General features: G+C 45.5%; 1 protein-coding gene across 1 annotated transcript; it reads right to left on the reverse strand.

Moving 5' to 3' along the window:
• Nucleotides 1-11,519: 11,519 nt before the first annotated feature.
• On the reverse strand, nt 11,520-22,465 carry LOC125747526 (cytochrome b-c1 complex subunit 1, mitochondrial-like). Its single transcript, XM_049022861.1, has 13 exons — nt 22,329-22,465; nt 21,185-21,325; nt 20,833-20,919; nt 20,213-20,342; nt 19,148-19,346; nt 18,085-18,164; nt 17,726-17,841; nt 15,756-15,899; nt 13,926-14,086; nt 13,454-13,539; nt 12,781-12,869; nt 12,296-12,371; nt 11,520-12,069 (listed from the first exon to the last, which is right to left on the reverse strand). The coding sequence occupies exons 1-13, from the start codon at nt 22,389-22,391 to the stop codon at nt 12,005-12,007; spliced, it is 1,437 nt and encodes a 478-aa protein (XP_048878818.1). The 5' UTR covers nt 22,392-22,465; the 3' UTR covers nt 11,520-12,004.
• Between the last annotated feature and the right edge of the window lie 568 nt (nt 22,466-23,033).

Consider the following 23,033-nt stretch of genomic DNA (forward strand, 5'->3'; position numbering starts at 1 on the left):
CCGGAGCGCCCACGTAACCCGGCCGGGGTCAGCCTGGATGGGGCAGGCCTTGAAGATTAGTTTATTACTTTAGTCATATTGTCCAGTGCTTGAATAGAATGTATTTATGGGAAACGCGGCATGGTGGTGCAGTGGTTAGCACTGTTGCCTCACACCTGTGGGACCCGGGTTCGAGTCTCCGCCTGGGTCACATGTGTGCGGAGTTTGCATGTTCTCCCCATGTTGTCGTGGGGTTTCCCCAATACCCAAGGAGCTTTGGGGAACGTTACGTTACTGTATGTTACCATGCTGGCTGATCTCATCATACTGCAATAAAGCACCTCTGTGAATCACATGACCTTAGCATTGCTCATTGTGATAGATTGAGCTGAACAATAAATAAATTTCTCCTAGATCATGGTATCACAATATGTACAATGAGTATATAAAAGAAAAGCTACGTTCTTTTGATATAGAATCATCAAGCCGCAATTCCAAACTTGAGCTGAGGGTCTAAGCCAGCATTGCCATTGTGCTGGTTAGAAATCCGGAATGCCGTGAGCTACTTAAAATCCTCCATTGAAAGTTACCGCCGTAAGCAGAGTGGCCCTAGCAAGCTGTCATGCGCAATCAAGCACACGGTGTAGCAGAGTTGCCCAATATTGTGCCCTGGGTCCGGTGACTCATCCGGCCTGTATTCACGCACATCCGTACACACGGTTATTTATAACGTGTTTTACATGAATAGAGTCAACGTACATTTCAGATGACTCATCAGAATTTTATTAAAGTTATTCGTGTAATGTCTAAAAGCATATGCAGGTGTACTTCAGAGGAAAAACAAGAAGCTTTCCTTTTTTCCTCTTTTCCTGTTGTTTATTACACTCACCCCCTTTTAATACAACATCACAATATCGGATTAATGGATTATATTTACGTTGTTTACAATACAGATGTTTCTGACTGGCTTGGCGGAGGCCTTTGTACAAGATGGCAACCAAAACATTTGATGCACAAGCAGAGAGTACACAGGATTGTACTGTTTTTGAGTTTCATTTGATAAATTACAGAAACAAGTCATTGCATCTGGAAAAACGGAACAAAAATGACGTCATGTGTGATGCTTAAACTTAACAGCCAAGCTTTCTTATTAAATCAAGGGAAGAATTGTCACTAATTTTTTCCCCAAATTAGCTTCTTATACCTTTCAGCTGACTTTTCCGTACGTTAACCAGCGCACTGCATGTTGACGGCAATAAAATACACTTAACTGATGCCCGTTTACACAAATATCCAGACTTTATTGCATCCGGAGTCCCCACCCACAGAACAATCTCTTGTTCTATCTTTGTAGTCAGAGCAAATCAATCTCATCTTTCTGAGTGGCTGTCAATTGAGCCATTCTCAGTTATCACTGCTTTGCTGAGGGAAAGAAGCCTCTTATCTGATTAAACCCACAGTGATGCTTAGAAATAATGTCGCTACGGTGCTGTCTTTGTATTTTATTTATCTCTAAGTCTATAAATATAGCACATGTTCATCATCGTCATATTATCATATGGTTGTTGTTGTTGTTGCTATATTTGTGTTATACTTTTAACACAGATGAAGTATAACAATAAGGAGAGAAACTTTTATATGACTCAGATTTGTACTGCTTTTGTGTCGATATTTGTTTGGTATTAGCCATACATTGTGATAACTGGGATTTGTTATGGCTGCTGTGTTCACATTTGCGGCCCCCCAACACTCAAACGCAGCAGCCAGCCCTGCCTGCATCCCTACTTCCTCTTGCCCACACGGGCCATCAGCTCGGCGTTGGCGGCGGCTTTGGCGTGCATATCCTGGTTCTTGGCCAGGTCGATGAGCACGCTGAGGATGCGGGTAGGCACGTCCAGTGACAGGGAGAAGCGAGACCCCTGGGGGCTCCTCTTTGGGGCCAGAGGCCGGCGCTGCGGGGTCCGGTTCTTCTGGACCGCGGCTGGAAGCAGCAGGTCGCGGTTCCCGTTCAGGATGTCGATGTCCCTGTCCCACTTCCCCAGGAGCCCGTCAAATGTCTGCCTTTGGCACAACGCGCTCGACATCAGCAGAGACACGAGGCATGCAGACACCCACACTGCGCTCATCTTTATCGGAGACGGAACCTGTCTGGGACGGGATGGGAGAGCAGGAGTACTGAGGTTTAGTGGAGGGACGGCAAGAGAGTGCTGATGCTGCAGATTGTGCTCAGACTGACAATGAAACTCCCTTCTCATTAGCCTTAGTATTTATACTGCAGAATTAATGGATGAAGGGATTAAACTCACCCAAACTTTGGACAAAACATGAAAAAGTCTTAAAAGTCAATAAAGCTTAGATTCAGAAACCACAGGTATAATTTTATGGTATAACAAGCAAGGTTTTATCATAATATTTCTGAAGTAGAATGTTTTGAGGACTTGACTTCACAGTGCAACACAATCAATGCACATACAAATAATGCCAATGCAGTTTTCAGACAGAAAACACATTATTGACGAGGTCACAAAGAATATTCCGGTCTAGCACGTATCACCAAATAGAGTTAGATCAAATGCTTAGATTTTAACCTGTTGCATCCTGTATTTAAAGGAGGGGCTGGTACCTATATCTCCATCTTCTGACTATTCAAACTCTGCTGGTGCTAGTTCACCAACCGTGGTGGGAGGACAACAAAGAGGCTGTACCTGCGGTCGCCTTGCCCTCTTCTCTGAAGTGCGCAGTGACGCCGGATCGCTGTTCCTCACTGCGTCCCGGCACTGGTCGTTCCGTCCTGTTGGGCTTAGCCGCAGATCGTCCGCTCAGGTGCGCCAAGCTCTGCTCTAATAAACTCTCTCCCTCTCGTTTCCTTTTCCACGATGCTCTGCCGTCACCCTGACCCCACCCCCATCCTGTCCAGTGATCTTTTCATCTTTTCATCATGGCTCTTTTTCCACCTCCATGGTGCTTAAACCATTCTTGTCTCCTCCCACCACAAATCTCTCCTGTTCCATTCAGCATTACTTATGCTGGAATTTTTTTCATTGTCTATTCAAAGGACCATTCAAAAAACTGGAATTTCAACCAAAACTCAATTGTCCAAACTACTGTCTTCTGCCCAAGTGTGCATCACTCTCCCATTGGACAGGCATTCTTTTATTTCCACATGGATGTAAAGTGACAGAATCATAAATAGAAGCCAAAACGTATATGTAATGACAAGAAAATAAGTGAAAGTAGAAGAGATGTGACATTAAGCTTCACTTCCTTGCTGTCACTGCACTTTTTGCAAGCCAGGCTTTCTGTGGTGCCTGTATCCTACATAAGTCATTGTTGGTTAGATCTGAAATAATGAAGGACAACTGCTAAGACACAAAATATCAAATCAACTGGAGGACAAAGTGAATGAGCAAGGCACTGATGTACCAGCAACACAGCGTGACCTGCCTTTTGTTTTCAGAGATTTATCCACCGATAACGAAGGTGGGTCTATAGGATTGTTGTCCTACTGGAGGATAAAACTTCTTTGATTAACGGCCTGTTTCAAGACAATTAATTAAATATGACCCTCCAGAATGACTTAAGATTCATTTAGTTTCTTGATGTCAGGTATATATTTAATGCCCAATACTTTATGAAACCTCCACTCTATTTACTGTTTCTTTGTAGAAACTGTCTGATTTGCATTTCTGGACAGTTCTATCCCACTCAGCTGCAAATGGCCCCAATGCGTGCTGCAGGTCATAGCCCAATGATGCAAAAGGACCACGTCATCTGCAAAACACAGAGGTGTGATCCTGAGGCCCCTGAACCAGACCCCCTGCCTTTTCCAAGTCCACAAAACACATGTAGACCGGTTGGAAAAACTCCCACGAACCCTCCAGGATCCTTGTGATCCAGTGATCCGTGACCAGGATGGAATCTGCATTGTTCCTCCTGGATCCAAGGTGTGACCAACAGACGGACCCTCCTCTGCAGTACCCTGGCATAGATCCTCGCAGGGAGGCTGAGGAGTGTGATCCCCCTGAAGTTGGAACATATCCTCCAGCCTCCTTTCTTAAAGATTGGGACTAACACCCCAGAGTGCCAATCCGAAGTCGCTGTCCCCAACGTCCACACAATGCGGAAGATGCATGGCAGCCAAGACAGCCTCAAAACATATAGAGTTTTCAAGAACTCAGGGTCGAATGTCATCCACTCCCGGAGCCTTACCACTGAACAGCTGTTTGACTTCTTCAGCTCTCCTTCCTCCAAGGAAGACAAAACAGTGGGATTCAGGAGGTCCTTGAAATATTCTTTCCAGTGCCTGTCTATATCCCCAGTTGAAGTCAACAGTTCTCCATCCCTGCTATAAACAGCATCTGACAGTTTGCCAGAATCTTTTCGAGGCTGACTGAAAGCCCTACTCCATGGCCTCACCAAACTCCTCCCACACCTGAGTTTGTGTTTCAGTAACTGCCAAAGCCACTTTCTGCTTGGCCTGCCGGTACCTGTTAACTGCTTCCAGAAGGCCTCCTTCTTCAGCTTGACAGCTCCCTTTACTGTTGGTATCCACCACCAGGTTTGGGGATTCCTGCCATGACTGGCACTAACAACCTTATGGCGATAGCTCCGTACCGCTGCTACAGCAATGGAGTCCTGGAACATGGCCCATTCGGGCTCAATGTCCCCTGACTCTCTTGAGATGCAGGAGAAAATCTGCCTGAGGATTGAATTAAAGATCTCCTGGACAAGGGCCTCTGCCAGATGATCCCAGCACACCCTCACTATTCATGTAGGTTTACCAGGTCTATCCAGCATCATCCCCCACCATCGGATCCAACTCACCACCAGGTGGTGATCAGTTGACAGCTCAGCTCCCCTCTTCACCTGATTGTCCAAAACATGTGGACGCAGTTCCGACAATAGGATTTATCGACCATCAAACTGCAGCCTACAGTGCTCCTGTGCCATGTGCACTTATGAACATCGTTATGTTTGAACATGGTGTTCGTCATGCACAGACTGTGGTTAGCACAGAAGTCCAATAACTGATCGCTGCTTGAATTCCAGTGGGGCAGGCCATTCTTCCCAGTCACACCCTTCCAGGTTTCACTGTAATTAGCCAGGTGTGTATTAAAGGCCCCCAGGAAAACAGTGGAGTCCCCAAACAGGGCACCTTCCAGCCCCCCTTCCACGCTCTCCAAGAAGGCCGGATACTCTGGACAACTTGAAGTTGAAGGGAGGCAGGCCTGTCGTTCACAGGAATAACCTCCAACATACTGGCACCAAACTGGGGGGCTATAAGCAGATCCACCCCTGCCAGGCGGAGTCCAGCCCCTTTCCAGGAGTTTAGTTCCAGAGCCTGAGCCATGCGTTGAGGTGAGCCCAACTATACTATTTGGTGTTTCTCTACATCCCTGACCAGCTAAGGCTCCTTTCCCACTGGAGAGGTTATATTCCATTTACCAAGAGCCAGTTTTGGTCGCTGAAAATCGATCTGTTGTCTCTGACTGTGACTCATTCGCCATTGAACACAACCACCCTATAGTTAATGGTTGCACAGGGATGTAAACCCATGCTGTCCCTTTGGGCTGTGCCTGGGCAGGCCCCTGGGTGGAGGCCTGGCCACCAGCCACTCGCCTTTGAGCTCCACCAGGGCGAGGCCCTGATCATCACCCTACCAGGGGCCCAAGACAACATAGCTCCTAGAATGAGAGAGACATGCATACCCCTCCACCACGATAAAGTGGCTATTCATGGGCGGGCAGACGGTTCTGATGTTACTTTATCTATTGACACAGTATTTTACCAGGTTGCTTGTTCATGACAGCTGGATCAGAAAGTTGCAGATTAAAGTCCTGTAGCAGGCAGAGTGATGTCACCTTTGGGCCCCTGAGCAGCATCTTTAATCTACAGTTGCTTCAGGGACTGGCTGACCCAGCTCTCCAACCCTCAGTCATATGTCTCTTTGGACAGAAGTGTATGCTAAATAAATAAATGTAATGTATGAAGTCCCAATCACAGAAAGAAAATCTTATTAAATACATAAATCGTGCCCTTTCTCTTGATTTAGTATATCATATTTTTTAAAATGAATATGAACACTTAGATTTAGTGACTATGGGTTTTTTTGTTGTAACAACACCGAACGTTCCCTGTACTTGTTTATCAGTCTCTTTGCTTGGTAATATTGTGCCTCTTCCTGTTTACAGAATAGCTTCTACTCACTGACTTCTTTGGGTTGAGTCCAGAGGCTGTAAAACAGTCTCAACCCATAAATCACCACCATGCTTCACGCTTGGGATGAGATTATTTTATAGGAATGTAACTTTTCATTTTCCCTGAATGTGATGCTTTGAAACTAACCCAGCATTAACCCTTCATCTTCCATGGTCACTTCGGTCTCCTTAGAGCAGGGGTGTCAAATTTTGTATGGGACATTTGGCTATCACAGAGCACAGACTTATGGGTAACTCACATGCTCGAGGAAATGCATAGGAACACAGCAAGAGCAAAAAAATACTGTAATCCAAGTGCAGTATCCACAGGGCACAAGGCAGCAAGCAATCGATCCATCAAACTGCATGGACTGTAAGGGAAATCCAAAGTGTCAAGATCAGTGTTTCCCAAGCTGGTCCTCGAGGACCTCCAGACAGTCCATGTTTGAGCTGGGAGGGACCATTTACAGGACTGAGATGTGGAGAGCAAAGAATGTTCTGCCACCCAGCCAGACAGTGGCTCTCTTTTTAGCTTGTAGGTAAAACACTGGCCAAATGTTACACCAGTTTCATCTCTTGTATCTTTAGGTCTCACAGTGTGGTACTTGATCTTCATATTTTTAATTAAAATGTTCTTTACACTTTTGTCACGTTGTTAAAGCATTTATTTTTATTTGCTTAGTTTCATTGTAAAAAAGGGGGAATAGTTCACAGTTTTGTACAGTTCACTGAATGAAATTATATTGTTATACAGTTAATGCCATTATGCAGTGCCCTCCATTATATTTGGGACAATGGGATTCACAGCTGTTTGCGATTATGCTGGTGTGTTTCATTCCTTTATTAGTGCATGGATAAGACACCTAGGCTGGCTTCTACCATGTGGAATCTATAGTTGCCATTGTTCAACATGAGGAGCAAAGCTGTGCCAATGAAAGTCAAAGACACTGGACTATTATGAGGCCGAAAAACAAGAGTAAAACCATTAGAGACATCAATCAAACCTTAGCAATACAAGATCAGCTGTCTGGAGTATCATTCAGAAGAAAGAATGCACTGGTGAGCTCAGGTAGGCCAAGGAAGACCTCCACCGCTTCAGGAGGCAAGTGCGTCTTTGTCAGAGACTCCCACCCACAGAAGACTTCATGAACAGAAATACAGGGGCTACAATGCAAGATGCAAACCACTAACTAGCCACAAAAACAGAATAACCAGATTACAGTTTGGGGGAAAGGTACTTAAAAGATCCAGGAGAATACTGGAAAAAGGTATTGTGGACAGATGAGATGAAGATTAACCTGTGTCAGAGTGATGGCAACAGGAAAGTGTGGAGAGGAACAGCCCAAGATACAAAGCATACCACCTCATCTGTAAAATATTGTAGTGGGGGTGTTGTTGCTTGCACATGTTTGGCTGCCTCAGGTACCGGCACACTTACCTTCCTTGATGATGTAACTGCTAACAATGAATTCTGAGGTGTGTAGAAAAATCTTATCTGCTCAAGTTCCAGTAAATGTCTCCAAACTCATTGGATGACGTTTCATCCTGCAGCAAGATAATGATCCCAAACATACTGCTAAGGCAACAATAGCTAAATATGGAGTCAATCCATATGCCGAAGAAGAAACTTAAAGGGGCAAGTCCCTGAAACAAGGAGAAGCTGGAGATGGCTGCAGTAGAGGCTTGGCAGAGCATCACCAGAGAAGATACTCAGAGGGGTAAATCAAGGGAAAATCAATTTTTTGCACCACCTGCTGTTCTGTGCATGCATACTTCTACAAAAGGATTCTACATACAGCCCTATGCTGTGCAACATGACTGAGTTTATGCGACGATGTTTCAGCTTGTACCTGTGTGACTGTGAATCCAAAGACTTTCTACCCCACTGTGGGTAAGAGAGATGTCAGGCATTTCTCCGACATTGTCCGGGTCAAAACCCCCCCAACACACGCCGGCAGGACATCTCCCATCAAGCTGATCTCCTACTCTGTAGGTCAAGTGTGGCCGAAATACTGAACATTAAGGCAGAATCAAAGTCAAAGGGATTATGTGATTTGGGGGGAGCCAGATTACTAAAGCCACTGTTTATGTGATACCTCACCTAGCAGATAAACAATAATGATAATAATTGGTGATATAATCAGTGAATCATTCACACCCCAAAACGCCAAATGTTGCTTAATTTTTTTATCATAGAATTATTATAATCAGTGTTCTGAGTGCAGGCACACGATGGACAGCATCAGCCCCTATGGCACTGGCAGGGCATGACTGACTCCTTCCCGTATTTAAAGACAACATTACTGCACTTTCACGTCTGCTTATGTATAATACATGATTGTCACTTATGGTCCACTGCAGTAAGTCAGAGACATAAACATACAAACTGATCCCAATCCAGACTTTGGTCCCATTAAGTGACGTAATACTCCGCTGGCTATAATTCGACACACTGCTCTGTCTCACCTGAATTTCGCATGACCTTTACCCTGATTACTTCCACTATGAAATACCTCATACGTTTTCTGTTACAGCATTATCTCCGGCACCTGGCTCGCCATCACAGTCCTCTGTGGACCTGATACGGGGGTCACTTCTCTGGCACCCTGTTAGTAATGCTCACAGAACTCACAACTCAAAGCTGCAAATACCTCATCTCCCACAAGACACATGACGAGCAAGATTGAGGACAAATGAATAATTAAATTTGGACCCACTGTAAGTGCAGTTTTAATACAGGAACTGCCCGGGCACCCTCAGCCAACAATCAGCCAGCAACGCAAGTGACAGGGCCTGCCCCCAGTGATAACACAGGCAGGAAATGAGCAGGGTGGCAGAGCTGACAGCTTTATCAAGGCTGCATAGATAGCTATATAATCCACGGCGTCCCCTCATTCACACACAGAGTGATGGATTACACATCCTGTCAGGTGGCCAGAATCTGACTTCTTTGAATTACGCATGACGGGTGCATTTATGACAGGAGGCTAATTCAACTATTAGAACATTATGAGATGGTGGTTGACAACATTGACGCAGAGTGACGTCTACGGAATCCGTGGGAGGTGCTTGTACATCGTGTATTTATCAAAAGATATCAGGATTAACCATGTTTTCACTCTTATATTAGCTTACAGAGCAGTGGCTCACACAAGTTCTCACTTAGCTACAGCTAACAGGATGGAATTTTCCTTAAAACAAAAATAGTGGAAAAACATCAAGTTGAGGTCTGTTTGTTTGTGATCTCATGATAAATTAATTGTCATTGCCATTCTTCTGAGATCAGTGTACATATTCAGCAGGTGCCTTTGTGAGGAAAGTTTGGGGCCAGAGAGGCTCCCGGGGACTCTGGAGCAGCTGGAATTAAGGGCCGTGCTGAAGGGCCCAGTGGTGATGCGATTACTCCGCTACCCAGGGGATTTGAACCAGCAACCTGGAAACAGGCACAGATCCCATCACTTTCTGAGACACACTGCCCCCAAATAATATAGATCAGAGTGTTAACATATTTGATCGGGACAGGAAATGCCATCGCAGTGTAATACGACCGACCCTCTTGTTTGCGTTTTGTTCCTATTTCAAGCCTTACACTCATACGCCCTGTTTAAATTTCGTAACACACACATTTTTAGTCCTCTGTTCTCTTTCTTGGTGGGTGCTGTTCCCTGCTGTGTAAAAGCTCCACGGCCTGCTTTGTCACTACAAACCTGTTGTCCCCAGGTGCCTCCCTGTCACCTGCTAATGATTTCCACGCGGTGGGCCACAGCCACGTCTAGACAGCCAGGTGCACCTCTGACCCCATGCGGACTCTGGACGTGACACATCCATCTCTTTTCTCCAGTATGAGTATATCACAGTGGCTTCCAGGAATATTGTCACACTGCAAGGGTACATCAGCAGTGACTCTCTGGCACGCATTCTGCTTTTATGTGAAGTGTGTGGAATATTTTGGTTAAAGTGTCTTCTGCAGGTTGCATTGGCTTTTCTATATTCATGCATCTGTGGATGTGTGTTTTCTGTAACACTGTGTCGTATGACCAGCTCATGGATTCTCATAGGTACAGTGAGAAAGTGTCACTTTCGGTTGCACTTTAGGATGCTTGATGCTGCTGTTTGCACCTCAGTTTTGTTTGCCCACCTCCATACATACGGGGCCAAACTTGTTCTTCGGCTGTCATTTATCGTTCAGTTATTAAACCCGGTCATCTAAGATGTCTTCCTAAACTTAGAACCCTGTTCTAAAAAGTAGAATAAAAGCTCTTGTGAGCTTTTCAGACAGAGACACTCTGTGTTTTGGTTCTCAGGGACGGTCGACAGGAAAAGCCGTGCCAAGATGAGGTACGCGAAGCTGTGCAGAGCTCAAAAGCAGAGCTCATAGCCGGTTGCCAGGTTCGGTGACAATGCTCCTTCTACACGGAGTTCAGGTGGGGGAATGCTGGGCTTGTGCCTGCTGAATTACGCCTCCCTGGCAAACATCTCCTGACATGTGTCATCTCCTTAGAATCAGAAAGCAGCATGAAGAGGCGTCTCGGCCTGCACCCTGCGGTCATCGCCCACCATGACAGCTTGGGGGACGCCACAGATGATCCCTCTGCCGCACGCATGACCCGGGCACACGGCCATTCGGTCTCGCTTACGGAGAGCTGAAGGGACGCAGGCCGGATGTCAGCTGCTGTTATGGTGATCCGCTCAGCAGGCAAGACTTATACGTCAGCTGATGGTTTGCAAGTCATGGCATTCTAACATACGAACACAGACAAGCAAGCTCACACACACACACACACACACACACAAGTTGGTCTTCCCATCTAAATGGGGACCATCCATTCATTTCCATGGGAATAACCCTAATCCCAATCCTGACACCCTTAACCCCTCCCCAGCCCTGACCTTAATCATAAGTAACAAAATAGAATACAAGTCTATTATTATTTTTAGTTTTTTGATTGCAGGGACAGATTTTTATTTAATTGAAATCCCTCTTGCAGGTACCGAAAAAATGGTCCCCACAATGTGAAAACAACAGGTTTTTATCATATTGTGGGGACATTTGGCCCCCACAACATAACGTATATCTGGACCACACGCAGGCATGCACACACACACAGACACACAATGTGTAAGAAGGGATATCAAATAGGGGCTGTACTGTAAGACCTTTCTGAAAGGTACTTAACATGGAATATCTCCAGTATTCAATAATGAATAATCAGCTGAAGTACGCAGAGTAAAATATGATTATGGATCAGCATAAAGAAACCATATTAGCAATAAAACATAATAACATGGATGACAGAAGTGGACTGTGGATGAGCGGAGTAAGAAAGACAGTCACCAGTGTGCAGCACTTTATATAATCTTTTATTCAACCTCATGGAATGAGATCTTCTACAATATTGTCGAGTAGAAGACAAAAAGGAAAACCGCAGGTCACACTGAAATAAATACGCCCCCTCCACTCCCCTCTGCTACATCTGATGTCCAGCAAGGCCCTAGGGGGTGAGTACTAGTTCATGTTCTTGATTGCAAAGCTCTCCTCTGACACTCTCCCCATACAGCACAGCGCCAGCCGTCCTGAAGCACGGTGACATCACAGAGAACTGACAAACTCCATAAAGCGTTTGCTACCCAATTTACAGTCTCAGAAATAAGAAAATAAACAGCTGGAGGTGAATAGAACTTCATGACGTCAGGGCTGAGTGTGGGAGAGAGAAGGAAACGGTCGACGGTCGAGGAAGGATGGATGGATGGATGGTATTCCTCTGTGAGGGAGAAGGTGGAGAGGCGAGAGGGGGAGCAGATGCACATGGAGGCGGGTGGCGGCAGACTCAGATCCTCAGCCAGTACATGCTGCTGCGGACGCGGTTGTAGTCAGGGAGCTGCTCGATGGGCCCTGGAGGGGGCGACAGAGAGCGCAGAGCTCTCAGCTCTATCAGACACACAGGCAGACAGCCTGCAAAGGACTCACAGGCAACATGTACATGTTTACTGCACACACACACACATGCACAGCTCACCACTGCAGTCACGCACGCACGCACACACACACACACACACACACACACACACACACACACACACACGAGCGCAGCATCTCTGTGCCATCGGCTGTGACTCACCCACTGCAGCCACGGCAGGACACTTGTCGTAGATGTATTTCGAGCAGACGTCACGCACCATCTTGGCGGTGACAGCCTGTGGGGGGGGGGGTAACACACTGATCAGGACACCGAGTGACACTGACGCCCATTTACCGTGTCAGCAAGACTCCCACCACAAGGGTCAAAGGTCTGATGTAAAAAAATATATTTAACAAGAATTCACTCTTTACTGATAGCAGGCCTGAGCAAGTATGGATGACAGGGGCCATGAAAGCTACAGTACTAATTACATTTTTTTTTTTTTTTAAAGACCTTCATTCAGATTCTTTTTTGAAGAGGCTCATTTCGTATGTCAGTATCGAGCAGCAGCTGCTGCTAGTGCTGAAAGCAGGACATTCAGGTGACAGTGAATAGCGAAGTTCAAGACTCCATCACGGACTTGGTGACGCGTCACTGTGCCGCGTGGGAGTCAACGAAAGGGACGAGGCTTAAGAGACACTCACGTCGATCTTGGCGTCCCACTCTGCCAGGGGAACACGCCGGCCGTGGGTCAGGACCTGCCGGCCGATGTCCTCACATGCTGACGTCGTTCCTTGGGGGGTGGAGAGTGACAGAGTGAGCACGAGCTGGGGGGGGGGATGCTAGACGGTCCGATCCAGCTGGAGGGTATGGGTGCGGACGCGAATACGCTGCTGTGACAGCACAGGCTGTAACTGATCCTCTAACTGAAGCTCCGGAGGGGGTCAGCCTGTGCTCAGAATATAATGTGCAATAAACCTTCTAAGTAGTTTTCGAAACAAATAAAATCAAGTTAATTTCACCGAACTTCAGACTGAGCTCTGATTCTTTTTTTCTGAAGAACAAAATCAGACTGAAGAACAATAAAGAGGAGGTGGGGGGGGGGGGGGGCGCATGTTGCTGATTTATTCAAAAAGTTAATATGGTAATAGCCCTGAATTATTCACTTAGGAAAATAACATAGAAACAAAGACGATTAACTGCATCACCCTGAATGTCATTAAAGGAAATGAGCAGAGCAGCAGAGATGAATAGTCAAGGTGGCAATTAGTACAACAGTGTTACAAGCTTATAGAGCAAAGCCAAGACCACACAGTGGCAGCAGGGAAGATGACACAACTGGATTCAGCTGGTTATCAGAAACCGGACACTGCTTACCGTCCAGCTGGTCTAGCAGTGCGGCCTTCACCGCATTCTTGGCCCTGGCCACGTCGCTCTCGGTCACGGTGGTGCAAAGGTTCATCCTGCGACAGGGAGAGAGGGGGACACACGATCATGCGATGGGCCATGATTCCATATTAACAGGGTGAGATGGGCGAGAAACTCCGCCCACCGGCAGGTGAGTCACTCTGAACGCGCTCGGTATGAGGGAATACCGAGTACTGATCCAACGAACTAGTCAGGATGCCTCAGAACACAAGGTAGCAGATGGAAGAGGACCGGGAAACGATTCAGATTAAAGGGAAAAGATGGCAGCAATCTGAAGGAGCTTAATGCTTTAGCAGAAGCACAGTGCTTAAGGTCATTCCCGCATGCTGACGTCGTGCCTGCATTCCGAACTGCCGCTTCCTGTTATTTAATAGGTGAGGAGGGGCGGGGGGGGGGGGGGGGGGGGGGCCGATGCACTGACCAGGTGTTCTGCACCATGAACATCATGTCATCGATGTGGTGCTTATCGGAGACGAAGTACACGCCCAGCAGGCCAGTGTCGGCATAGGAGGTGTGGAAGGCGTGGTACCGCTGGCACAGCTTGTCTTCCACGGCGGCACGTGCCAGCCTGCTGCTAAGGTTCTGCCATGACACCGAGAACGGGGGTTAAGCCACGGACCCGCAAGCAGTGATGCCAACCAGACGGGTCACTGATCAATAACACATTACAGATACAAACTGCAGCAAATGGCAGCACATGTGAGGCGACGGATGACAAGTTAATAATATAAATGCACGTTATACACACATGCCTGTGTGATACATACAATACAATTAGAGACGGCATCGTATTTCATCAGGTCTGATCATGATAGCAATATTAAAATACCAATCCGAAATTTCTTCTCTTTTATTTTATATTTCTTAAAGTGCAAATTGTGCAGTCTGACGCCAAATTAAAAATTGAGAAAGCGATCGTAAAAATATCACTGCATACCCCAACTCTTTCAACTCAGCCAACATTTGTGGTGCAATGGATCACAAAACTCATGATTTAGACTGGATCACTGCTTCTGAGTCACGGATCAGATCATTTTTCGGATCAGTAAAGAAAAATCGGCTCTGCTTTCCATTTATTAGTGCAAGATCTTACATAACACGTAAAGCAGGGAATGTTCGGTGTGCTGAACCATGGGGGGGGGCTCGGTCCATTATTACACCACTAGTCAACATGACAGATCAGGCGATGGCGTCGTAGTAAGACGACAAGCATTTTCGTGATTTTTCCAGCTATTTCTAATGGAAGAATCATTGGCATCTGACTCCCCCATTATCCGATCCAGCAATTTCTGGTGGTATTGGTCCAATAATGATACTATGCATTAGATCAGTGCCAAGTACAATTTAGGACAAAGTTATGTACCCATAAGGAAATCCGGACCAATAGGGAGGAATAGTTTTGTCTAATATCACTGATAACCAGCTAATCTGAGTCACTTGCCAGCAACGACCAATTAAATCCCTCGTCCTCCACTACAGAAAATGGCTGATCATCAAATGCAATCATCTGCAATATTTCTATAGTGGCGTCTATAACTCTGTTGCTGCTAACTTAATATAAATATGAAAAGATATAAATATTGGCCAGCAATATTAAGCAAGGCTGACACATTGGACTGATATTTGATTTAAAAAAATGGTATCAACAATACCAGTATGATATCATGCATCTCTAAGAATTCCAAAAGGGAGAGCAGCTTCTCTGAGAGCTCCACAAAGCGCGTCCCACACCTGAACCTACTGCTGCCTTCTGGAAGGTGCCTGAAATGCCATTTATATCCTGTTTTTAATCATCATTCCTCCACCAGCAAGAGTCAGGACTTTGACTGCAGTTTGCTCTGCATGGTAATTTTTGCAGCAAAGAATTTTGCATAAGAAGCATCACCATTAATGCGCAAAACTGTACGTGAAGCCAGCATCTGCAAAGAGCTGGAGCACCAGTGTAAAGACGTGGTGGGGGGGGTAAAAGAGCCCAAAGCACAGCATCTACCAGCGCCGAGAATCACAGGGTGTTTATCCTGCTCCCCGGGACACATTGCAAAATCAATGCTGAGCTCAAAATGAGATAAAAACCTTACAACAACACAAAAATGCTGCCATTTCTCAGGGGGGTGTAATCCTTTGTTTTGTCATCTGTAATCCTGTCAGTGAACTATCGGAGGGAGGTGGGAGGCGGCAGAGTGGAGGGGAAGGTAATCCCACGATGGCCGTGGTACGGATCCTGGCAGGGAGACCCCCCTTGCGTTCGTACCTTCCCCCCGCCGTAGGTCACGTCGTAGCTCCCGACGATGGCATTGGCCAGCATGAGGGGCACGAGGTCAGGACTGGTGGCGCTGGCCCCCTCCACGGCGATGGCTACGTGTGCCAGGGGCATGGCGTCATCACGCATGCGTACCTGCAGAGGGGCAGGAAAAGTGGGAACAACCAAACCAACGCAAGAACATAAGCAAGCTGAAGGCGGGATTATACTACCACCGCCACAGTGACACTTACACTGGTAAACCTCACTCTTATGCTCGCTGTACAATGACATCTATTGAAATTCTACTACAGCCTTTGACAGCTATCATGAAAGTCATCACTAATAGGTCCAATCAAATCTTTGTCTAGTGGTCACCACATAGATGACATTCCTCTGTATATTTCTGTCATCTCTCCAGGTCTTCAGGTATCCCAAAGGCACGATCCAGGTTGACATGGCTGAGATCTTCCAACGTCTTGCTGGTTGTCCTGTTCTTTACCTTACTCAAATATTATGATCTTTCCCAATGCACTGGATCTTGGCATAACTCACTCAATCTGGTCATTTGTGTTTTGTGTGAAAATTCAAATTTTTGGATTTGAACAAAACTCTACTTATTTGGTTTCGTTGCGGCCCAATTTTCACTTCCTGCTGTAAGTCGGTGTTATCAGTATATAGAAGGTCATTGAGGTTTCTTCATGCACTGTTAAGTCTCATTGTATGTTCTGGATACAAGCTGAATAGGTGCGCAGCCAATCTGCAGCCTTATCTAACGGCTTAACTAATCCGAAACCACTACATTTCTCAATATTCCCTCTTGAATCTAGATTTTCATCCAGTTCAAAATTCTCTCATGAGATTTGCTGATACACCCATTTTCCTGAGAAGTCCATGTCAATGCAATCAAAGGCCTTATTGTAATTAATAAAAAAACATTTCCCTCCTCCTGTTATTCCATGGTTTTTTCGATTATCTACTGTGCGACATCACTGATCTCTCTGCGGCCTTTCCTGAATCTAACTTCTAAATCAGGCAATTCTGTTTAGGGAGGATACTAATCTGAACTTGAACAACATTTAACATAATCTTACTGGCATGAGACATAAGGAAAATTGCATGACAGTTTGCACACTGTCAGGTCTTTTATGGTATATGGTATAATATAAGCAGATCCATTCAATCTGTAGCACACTGAGTTTGCATAATTCGGTCAAGACTGACTGTTCTTCGCCGCCAGCTATCCCGATGGCCATCCTTTTCAACAGTAACAGTAGTGACATTTGAAGGTTCCATCCATTATTGAAGGCTTCTCCAAGGATCTGACCTCATTAAATGTATACTGTCTGTTGATAGCTTCGCTACAGAGGTCTTCTACGTATTCCTTCTATCTCCATTTGATCTTTGCTTTGTCATCTATTATGTGGCTATTGATGTCCTCCATCATACTCCCTCAAGGCTGAAACTTTCTCATATCACCAGGAATACATCTGGCTTGCATGTCTGCTGTATTTCAGCCTCAGCGAACACTATACAGCAAAGCATATGGACACGAGCTCGTCCAACATCTCATTCCAAAACCAAAAGCACTGACATGAAGTTGGAAAACCTTTTGATGCTAGAATACCTTCTCCTCTACTGGGAAGATGCTGGAACATTTATGGTGGCATTTGCTGCCATTCAGGTTGGGTATAGATGTTCGATGAGCAGGTCCCATTCCGTGAACCGGTGTAGCCGACCTCGTGCTCTCAGATGGTTCCACTTCACAGTTACTTCACACTGGCCAGGGCAGCTGTAGCATGGCATTAGGAAGGAAGTATATCCTGCTGCCAGTGTTTGCAGCTGGGGACTGATTGGCTGTGCGCTACACCTAAGTCAGCAATGGGTGTGGCTTAATTAGTTCTTCCAATTAACAGGGGTGAGCTAGTGGTGGCTACAGTTGGATTGGCTATCTGGGCCAGCATGTGCGTAGTCAGTCTCACCTCACTCCCAGTAAAGCGGCAGTGAGACAGCACAGGCACAGCATCTCTCTCGTACTGGAAGGACATGCCCCCCAAGTGCTGGCGCGCCAGGTCCACCAGCTCCCGGTGATTCACGCCTGTGGGGGCAGGGTCACAATTCCGCAAATAGGATGGGGACCAGCCAAATATGGCAAAAAAAAGCATCGATGCAACAGCAGTAGATTCAAATGAAAAGAAATCTGAAATAGCCAAGCGCACCAAAACAAGTCCACAAACTCACTTAAGTCAATGCAGAAATAGCATGCATGTCGTTATAAATGAGTCAATACAGATTGAGAGCAGAAATCGATGGGAAATTCACAGGAAGAGAAGAGAAGTACCTCCGGCTGCAGCCAGTACCATGCGAGGGGCCTTGAAGTGGCTGCTGATGAACTCCAGCAAGTCCTGGCGAGTGAGGGTCCTGCAGGACGGGACAGCAAGAGTAAGGGGGAGATGTGGCTCTACAGGGCGAAGGCGGCCTGACACGTGGAAATGCGAACAGACTCGCGGAGACTTAGCCAGCTTAGAGATGAAACGGAAGGAAAATTATAGAATAAGATTATAGTGACTGAAATTCACGCCAATCAATGTTATCGCAGTACTGTTAAAATGTGCTAAAAATGTTCAAAAAATACTTACAAACTGAAATCACTTCAAGTTCTATACTGGAAAAAATACTAAATTAGCAGCACTATATGCCTTATGTTCGCATGACCATTAAAATAATCACAGTCAATACTTTACGTAAACATATGAAAACCATATTAAATGTACATTAACACTAAAAATCTCCGCTGCACTGTCACTGCCTTCCTCCATGCTTTCACTGAAACAAACAAACCCACTTTGCATGCTGCGCTTGCGGAACTGCACCTGAGAGACTGCTACCAACTTTGGCTGATGTTGTACAGTATTTAATGCAAGTTTTTCCAAGTGCGGTATCAGCCACAATTTTAATAATTGATTAAAATGTGAAACTTTGGTACTTTGTTGCGGGATACTAACGAATTTTGAATCCCTTGAAACTGGTAACCGTTTCATCCCTAAACCAACACCAGGTATCAAAAAGGATGATTTTCAGTGTTTTTGATGACAAGGAGGGTATGACTGGGATTCATTAATGATGATGACATCTGGACACACCCACAAAGATTAACAAATCAGACGGGCTTTACCGTCATGCCATCCATATGGAGGAAAACGGTGGGCCAACATACACACAGCAAGTAGCAAGAGGAAGGTTTGCAGAGTACTTAGAAAGTACAAACACAGGGCATTGTGAAATTGGGGGTGAGCTCAAGGATTTACATATTACTTACATACATATTGCACTAATGTAAGAGAGCTGCGGCATGAAGGGGTGGGAGAGAGAGAGTGAGTGTGGAAGCATGTTTGGCCACATACCTGGCATTGTGGGAGGGGCCCAGGATGCTCCGTCCCAGGGGAGTGCCCTGGAAGGCGGTGGCATGCAGGAGATCCAGGCAGACGTCCTGCAGGCTGCCCTCCATTTCCTCCAGCTCCTGCAGCACTACCCCCCGCTGGCGATCGATCTCGGCCTCGCTCAGCAGGCTACCCTGCACCACCTCCGCAAGCAGCTCCACGGCTGGGAAACATGGCCTCCATTACACACACACACACAGATGGGTGGGCAGGTAGGCAGATGGATGGATGGACAGGCAGGCAGGCAAGACAGACGGACAGGACAGACTGACACATGCAGGCATGGCCTAAGGAGGCACTGAATGCCCTGTCTATGAAACTGCTCCTCTCCATAGGCACTTTGCCACAGATGTTCAATAACCTAGTTTCAGGGTCACCTCGACTTTTCATGTGGCGTCTTCCCACCACATAGTAAGAACTGGGACCTTAATGCTAAAGAAGTGTGGGAGACACGTAGGTTAAATGTCACTACACCGCCACCCCAAAACAGTCGAGGATACACTAGTCATTTTGTTAGTGTAATTAATCCCCCCAATCTAAAAAATGGGACACAGTCGTTTATTTACATTTCATTTACAAGACCCGTGACACATTTATAATTCATTACTAAACCTGGCTCCACAGAATAAAAAAAATTATTTAACCTTCTTCCGCTAATAAGCACCTCGCAAGTTTCACTGCCGACACCGGAGATATTGGACAAAAGTATATTGATGCAGTCATTGATACATTTAATGTAATCGAGATGCAACCATAATTTCATCTGCTCCAGTCCTTCTATCTCTTCCCCCAGCACTTCTGTGCAACTTCCATGTTAGCGCAGCTGCTTGTCATCATCCAATCGACAAAGCTTATTGCTGTAAATCCCACTCCCACAGTTCATGGTTCTAGTCTGGAGCAGGGACTCAAAAAATGGTCCCAGATATACCAGTTCCTGCAGGGGGAAAGCACCTCATGCCTCTCCCAGGCAGACATAGGTCCCCAAGGGCCCGACAGGGCCCCAAAGCCTCAGAGCAGCAAAGAGCTCACCTTTAGGAAGGTCCTTGGCGAGGCTCTTCATGTAGTAGGCGGTGAGCTCACGGGAGGTGTAGGCACTGAGGTGTGCGCCCATAGACTCCACCTCCTGCTCTAGTGCCCCCTGTGGGTACTTTTTGGTCCCCTAGGAATTTAAAATGCAGGAGAAAGAATTAAGATGGAACGCATCATTTAATATATTAAGAGCAGTGTAAATAGCAACAAGAAACTAAAACACAGAAATAAGAATGCACTGATCGACCGGCTTATGACAGAAAACAGCCGATTTTCACCATGATCAGTGCTGACCGACAATTGCCCAGTCAGTCTAAATACTTCAAGTTTTATCAGCAGTTACCAACATTCATTTTTCACATTTGAGAGAATGATAAGAATTGCAATACAGCACTACATTCACATTTATGTGGCAGATGCTTTTGTCCAAAGTTCAAGTGAGGCAACGAGCACCTTACAAACATACACGCTGTCGAGGAGTCGAATGGGTAATGGGTATCAGGCTTAAAAAAATTAAATAACAGTAAGTAAGAGACAGATGTTTATACTGCTGAGGAGGACAGCAGGAGGCCCTGGTTGCATTTGAGCATTTTCAGCCAGCCAGACCGATGGATACCTGCCTTAAATGCCAAGTGCTCCAAGAAGAAAGCAGCTCCATTGTTCTTTGTCGTTTCATAGCGACTGCCGCAGTTCACCCACAGCCCTACCTGAAGGGGGGGGGGGGGGGGGGGGGTGGGGGGTGGGGGGCACACATACCACCTCATATTTAACACAAAACCCTGATTACTGAATAAGAATAATAATTATTTGCAACACACTTCCATAATGACAAGAAACCTCAAAGAAAAATACTATAACGGTGCATATTGGTCCAATAAATTTATTGTCAGAAAGCAGTTTTAAGGGCCTTTTTTGCTTGGCAATTGTGGTGTGGTGTGTGTGTGCGTGCATGCGTGCGTGGCACATGCTCACCGTGCAGGTGCTGTGCCCTGTCTCCTCAGAGGCCACACGAAGGCCATTGTCCAGGGTGCTCAGGAGTGTCTCTGGGTGAGCCTGGAGACTCTGGGCGTAGGAGATGCTACCCTGTCCCCGTTTCCAAGCCAGGAGGACAGGCTGGACAGAATAAAAGACAAAATATTAGGTCTACATGCTAGTTAAAAACTGAACATACAGTAGGAGGGAAAAACAGTGCCAGAAAGGCCTACTGTAATGGCTTGGAGCAAGATATTAACCCTGTCCAACTTGGTTTAAAAGCATTTCCTGTATATTGCAAACACTATAGTACAATTAAAAGTATGCATAACAATCATTCATAAATCCATTCATCCTCCAACGCAATAAATGTACCCTTATATAAAAATGACTCGTTAGTAAAACATACAACTAGCTCTTATGCTTGTATATACGGACATGTATAAGCAGTCAACTTCATATGAAGGACAACGCAAAATATTCACGTTATAAAAAGTACTGTAAACGGCTAATCAGTTAGTTAAGCTTATAGTTTACAAAATCATTCCTTAAGCAAATTATACAATGATCATAAATATCGTTATAACACCAAAACAGTTTTCTGTTTTAGGTTCCCCCCCATCATAGCCGGTTTATGTAACGACAGATCACTAGATAATAATTAAATCACTAAATTTGTTAATAGTTTTAAGCAGTTCAGCACATGAACGAGTCTAGGTTATACTTTCAAGAGTATTTAATTCAGTGTTAACCTTTTAATTTCGATTTTGTGACTAAATAGTCATTACTTCAAAATAAAGCACATTCAGTATATAGGCCACCAAACTGTCCTTCTGCTTTCTCTGTAACGTTAGATATTTGCATAAAACCAAAGCAGTCATGCGATTGCTAAAATGGTTTAATAACGTTTTAGAAACAGCCATCCTACTCCGTACCGACAACACTGTAATCTTGTAATGACTCTGTACTGTGTGACCTTCCCAGATCTGCTAGGCTAATTGCTAGCGCAGACCCCTGATTCCGCACTATTAAGGTGATCCCCGGGTTGTTTGTGGAGATCATGTGTTTTGAAGCAGAAATAGGGAAATCACATAGGGTTTATAATAATACCACTAAGCAGTACATTAAAAAATCAACGACTTACACTGCGAGCTTTAGCGATTGCTCGGCCTGCAGAGCTACCAACCCTCCACATGGACGCCGCCATCTTTACTGTGGGCAAACTGACGGCCACTAGGTGTCAGGAGCGACGCACGTGTCTCCGATGCTATTATTGGCAAGCTGCATTCAAATAGTCATTATTATAATAGTCATACTTCAATATATCCAGTTTCAATTAACATGCATTTGATTTTTTAAAAAATCGGTTTTACTTTCTTATATGCATGTAATGAGTATAGTCATATAGTTTTATTAACTACAGTCTGTGCCTGAAACGGCAACGTAACTCTCCATCAATTTTTTGTAACTGCTTGTCATATTCAGGGTTGCTGGTGCAATGAACAACACATCATAGGGCACACTCTCATAGCAATCACTCACACATGTACAAGTTGGTAACTCCAATTAACATCAGCATATTTTTGGACTGCGTGTGGAGGGGAGACCATAGTATTCAGAGGAAACCCCACACAGGGAGAACATACAAACTCCATATACTTTGTACCATGACAAATACTTGAACCCTGGCCCCAAAGGTGTGAGGCAACAGCGTGAGCCACTGCACTGCACTGCACCATGCCACCCTGCAGTGTTCCAGTAGACCCAATTCAACTAAATATTTAGATTATAGGTGACAACTAAGCCGGGAAGATGGATTAGATTGTAAACATGGGGGATAATGAGAAAA

This window comes from Brienomyrus brachyistius, chromosome 8, assembly GCF_023856365.1.
Source record: "Brienomyrus brachyistius isolate T26 chromosome 8, BBRACH_0.4, whole genome shotgun sequence".
NCBI lineage: Eukaryota > Metazoa > Chordata > Actinopteri > Osteoglossiformes > Mormyridae > Brienomyrus > Brienomyrus brachyistius.

Excerpts from the sequence above, each read along its gene's own strand:
- LOC125747526 (XM_049022861.1), bottom strand. The coding sequence starts at position 22,391 with ATGGCGGCGTCCATGTGGAGGGTTGGTAGCTCTGCAGGCCGAGCAATC. Across the intron at positions 18,165-19,147 it reads GGCCCCTCCCACAATGCCAG|GACCCTCACTCGCCAGGACT; the intron begins GTATGTGGCCAA and ends CCCGTCCTGCAG. Across the intron at positions 12,372-12,780 it reads AGTGGGACGCCAAGATCGAC|GCTGTCACCGCCAAGATGGT; the intron begins GTGAGTGTCTCT and ends CCCCCCCCACAG.